At 40.8% G+C, this 4,996-nt stretch overlaps 1 protein-coding gene across 1 annotated transcript; it reads left to right on the top strand.

Annotated features, from left to right (window-relative positions):
* Nucleotides 1-2,279: 2,279 nt before the first annotated feature.
* Nucleotides 2,280-4,148, top strand: LOC120352216 (ATP-dependent DNA helicase pif1-like). The gene has a single exon (XM_039431962.1). The coding sequence runs from the start codon at nucleotides 2,280-2,282 to the stop codon at nucleotides 4,146-4,148; it is 1,869 nt and encodes a 622-aa protein (XP_039287896.1).
* The last annotated feature ends 848 nt before the right edge of the window (nucleotides 4,149-4,996 follow it).

The raw sequence follows: 4,996 nt of genomic DNA, 5'->3' as shown, positions 1-4,996 counted from the left end.
GAAAGGCTGCACATTTACTCCATGAACCAAGAGTGTCAGCCTTACCAAAGTTTGGAGGAATACATTTCAACCATGTCCATGCCCTACACATATGGGACTTCATTTGAGTTGGAAGTGGCTAAAGATATATATCCTTTTCAATTTGAAGTGTATATAAATTGTATTCTTAATACTGGGAATACATATGGAAATGCACCCAATGTGAGAAGGTTGAAATTTATGGGGGAATTAACACAAGGTCATTTTGATGTGTATGTGCCATATACACAACAACCTGCCACCAATAATGCCTTAAGTAATCTTCAATCTGAGAACGACTGTTCTTCACTCAAGTTCCAAAACAATTGCAATGTGACTGTACTTGAGGATGTTGATGACCATTTATTTCACACTTCTATACACTCAGAGCCTTCAACTCCCCCCAGAAAGGTAGAAGTAGGGCAAGATTTACTGATGCCACTAGGAAAAAACAATTAGAAGAGGCCTCACAAACTTTTAGGAAAAATAAGTCAAATGCCAGTCAAAAATCATCTGCTGAAAATAATTCAGTTGGAGAAAAGACAAGTTCAAGACGTCAACGGATTTGGAAAAAAATAGAAGATTCTGGATTTGATTACAATTCTGAATTAAATTACGAATGTAAAAATTCAGTTCTACTAGGGCGAATGACAAATGTCTGCAAGTTTTGCCAAGGGCTAAAGTGGAAAGATGAATCAGCAGGGATGTGTTGTAGTTCTGGTAAAGTGCAACTTCCTACACTTTTGCCGTTACAAGAGCCATTGAACAGTCTTATTACAGGCGACCATCCTGAACATAAACATTTCATTGACAGAGTCAGAAAATACAATGGCTGTTTTCAAATGACCTCTGCTTCCAGTTTCTATGCCTATCGAATTATGATGAGGTTGGGGGAAACAAATCACATTCTTTTTTTCCGTGCTCTTTTTAGCCAGTACTTGGTAGACATGTATGCCAAGATTGAAACTGAACGATTAAATTTCATTCGTTTTAATCAGAAAAAGTTGAGAGCAGAAAGCTATATCCATTTGCAGGATGCTGTTGGAGGACAGGATGCTGTTGCATCAGATCTTGGACAGATGGTGATACTTCCTTCATCATTTACTGGAGGTCCTCGATATATGCATGAGCGCACTCAAGATGCTCTTACCTATGTGAGATATTATGGTTGCCCTGACTTATTTATTACATTCACTTGTAATCCCAAATGGACCGAAATTCAGGAGCAGCTATTCCAAGGACAGAAGCCACATGACCGGCATGACTTGATAGCTAGAGTTTTTCACTTGAAAGTCAAAAAGTTCATGTCACTTCTGATTAAAGGATGTTTGTTTGGAAAAGTCAAGTGTTACATGTATTCAGTGGAGTGGCAAAAAAGAGGATTGCCTCACATTCATATTTTACTTTGGCTTCAGCAAAGGATCTCTCCAAATGACATTGATAAAGTAATACATGCTGAAATACCTGATCCTGACACTGACCCACTGCTTCATGAGATAGTCAAGAAAAATATGATACATGGACCCTGTGGAAGCTTTAATCGAAGTTCCCCTTGCATGAAAAATGGATCATGTAGCAAGAGATATCCAAGGCCAACTCTAAAAGAGACCCAAACAGGTGAAGATGGCTACCCACAATATCGACGGCGATCAACTGCTGATGGTGGAAAAATAGTTGAAATTAATGGGACTCCTGTTGACAACCGTTGGGTGGTCCCATACAACCCTATTCTTCTTCGTGTTTTCAATGGACATATCAACATTGAGTTTTGCAGCTCAGTGAAATCCATTAAATATGTTTGCAAGTACATAAACAAAGGAAGTGATCAGGCTGCATTCACTTTGACAAATGCACATGATGAAGTATCTATGTATGAAAGTGGAAGATATATTAGCAGTTCAGAGGCTGTATGGAGAATTTTTGGCTTCCCCATACATGAAAGGTATCCAACTGTTGTTCATTTGGCTGTGCATCTTGAAAATGGTCAACGTGTATATTTCACTGCCGATAATATTGCAGATAAAGTTTCAAACCCTCCAAGCACCACTCTCATGGAATTTTTCAAACTCTGTCAAACAGATGACTTCGCTCAGAGTCTTCTTTATGTTGATGTACCATCATATTATGTATGGGCTAATAGAAAATTCACTAGAAGGAAGAAAGGTGAATCAATAGAAGGATGGCCAGGAATAAAAAAAGATTCTGCACTTGGAAGAGTTTACACTGTCCACCCAAACAACACTGAATGCTACTACCTCCGCATGTTACTTCATGTAGTACATGGACCGACATCATTTTCTGATTTGAAGACTGTGGATGGTGTTCTCTACCCATCCTTCCAGCTTGCCTGTAAAACACGTGGTTTGCTAGAAGATGACAAACAATGGGTTCAAACATTGCAGGAGGCTGCAGTTTCTGAATCTCCACAGAAGCTTAGAGAGCTGTTTGTTGTCATGTTGGTGTTTTGTCAGGTTTCTGATCCTGCTAAACTATGGGACGAGTTCAAGCTTCATTTCAGCGAAGATATTCTACACAGGCTGGGAAAATACTTCCCAGAAAATAATCAAGTATCTGTTGAGGCCTGTAATCAATGTCTGATCTTGATTGAAGATGCCCTGTTGAGACTTGGAGGTCACAACCTGCAACAATTCAACCTTCCTCAGCCAACACGAACTGAAAAGATTGTAGAAAACCCAGAGTATATGAGGGAATTGGACTACAACACTGCTGAGCTTACTTCTTTTGTTGAGAAAAATGAAAAAAGGTTGACCAAAGACCAGCAAGCAGTCTATGAGTCTGTAATTGATAGCATTGCTTCAGACAGAAGTAAAGTCTTCTTTTTGGATGCTCCAGGTGGTACTGGTAAAACGTTTATAATAAATTTGGTATTGGCTAAAATAAGAAGTTTGAGATCCATTGCTATAGCAATAGCATCTTCAGGAATTGCTGCTACTTTGTTGGAAGGAGGCAGAACAGCACATTCTGCTCTAAAACTGCCTTTGAATCTCTTACAAACAGATACACCCACATGTAACATTTCGAAACAAAGTAACATGGCTAAGGTAATGAGAGATTGTAAATTGATTGTGTGGGATGAGAGTACAATGGCTCACAAAAGAGCATTTGAGGCACTCGACCGAACCCTTAAGGATATCAGAGCCAATAATGATATCATGGGAGGAGTCACAGTTTTATTGGCTGGTGATTTCCGTCAAACTCTTCCAATTATTCCCAGAGGGACCAGAGCAGATGAAGTCCAAGCATGTGTCAAATCCTCTCCATTGTGGCCATATGTAAATAAAATGTCCCTGAGTACAAACATGAGAGTTTTTCTAGGAGACAATGCATCAGCCAATCAATTTTCGTCATCACTCCTCTCATTAGGGGATGGTAACTTCCCAGAATCAGATGGGAAAGTACTACTTGAGGAAAATTTGGGTTCTGTTGTAACAAGTTTACCAGATCTCATGACGAAGATTTATCCTGATGTTGAAAATATTAGAGACAAGCCTATGGAATGGTTACGTGAGAGAGCCATTCTCAGCCCACGTAATGACAAGGTGTTTGAAATTAATGAGCTGATTTTGAAATCTTTTGACAACATTGAAATGGAATACAAGTCAATTGATTCTGTCTTGGAAAATGACCATGCAGTTCATTTCCCCATCGAGTTCCTGAACACCTTGGAACCACCCGGTTTGCCATCCCATAGCCTACATTTAAAAATTGGAGCTCCTATAATATTGCTGCGAAATTTAAACCCACCAAAATTGTGTAATGGGACTAGGCTTCAGATAACAGCCCTACACAAAAAAATCATAGAGGCAACAGTTTTCACAGGCTGTGCAACAGGGGAGTCTGTCTTCATTCCCAGAATTCCTCTGATTCCATCTGGCTACCAGATTCCCTTCAAAAGGCTCCAGTTTCCAGTGAAGTTGAGCTTTGCTATGACCATCAATAAGTCTCAAGGACAAACTCTCAAAATTGCTGGCATAGATTTGAGAGAAGACTGTTTTTCACATGGGCAACTCTATGTAGCTTGCTCGAGAGTCAGCAGTCCTGAGAGTTTGGTATTCTTGGCACCTGACAACAAAACTTCAAACGTTGTCTACAAAGAAGTTCTAAAGTAATTTTATGAGGATCTTTGGATGGCAGTAGGCTAGGGACAGCAAAACAAAACTTCCCGATGTAAAATGACATGGCAGTAGGCTAGGGGACCTGCCAAAACAAAACTTCCCGATGTACAATGACATGGCAGTAGGCTAGGGGACCTGCCAAAACAAAACTTCCCGATGTACAATGACATGGCAGTAGGCTAGGGGACCTGCCAAAACAAAACTTCCCGATGTACAATGACATGGCAGTAGGCTAGGGGACCTGCCAAAACAAAACTTCCCGATGTAAAATGACATGGCAGTAGGCTAGGGGACCTGCCAAAACAAAACTTCCCGATGTACAATGACATGGCAGTAGGCTAGGGGACCTGCCAAAACAAAACTTCCCGATGTAAAATGACATGGCAGTAGGCTAGGGGACCTGCCAAAACAAAACTTCCCGATGTACAATGACATGGCAGTAGGCTAGGGGACCTGCCAAAACAAAACTTCCCGATGTAAAATGACATGGCAGTAGGCTAGGGGACCTGCCAAAACAAAACTTCCCGATGTACAATGACATGGCAGTAGGCTAGGGGACCTGCCAAAACAAAACTTCCCGATGTACAATGACATGGCAGTAGGCTAGGGGACCTGCCAAAACAAAACTTCCCGATGTACAATGACATGGCAGTAGGCTAGGGAACCTGCCAAAACAAAACTTCCCGGTGTACAATGACATGGCAGTAGGCTTGGTGACCTACCAAAACAAAACTCATCACAGTTATAAATATGTAAATAGATGGTCTCTATGTTTGCCGGCCTCCCCGTGGCGAGACTGGATAGCCATATTTCAATAGAAAATATGGTGAACTGATGGACAA

The sequence above is a fragment of the Nilaparvata lugens genome, chromosome 7, assembly GCF_014356525.2.
Source record: "Nilaparvata lugens isolate BPH chromosome 7, ASM1435652v1, whole genome shotgun sequence".
Classification (NCBI taxonomy): domain Eukaryota; kingdom Metazoa; phylum Arthropoda; class Insecta; order Hemiptera; family Delphacidae; genus Nilaparvata; species Nilaparvata lugens.
Note: the sequence above shows the minus strand (reverse complement) of the source record. Positions and strands in the feature narration are given on the sequence as shown.

Bases quoted from the DNA above. Each gene is read 5' to 3' on its own strand.
- LOC120352216 (XM_039431962.1), top strand. From the start codon at position 2,280: ATGTTACTTCATGTAGTACATGGACCGACATCATTTTCTGATTTGAAG.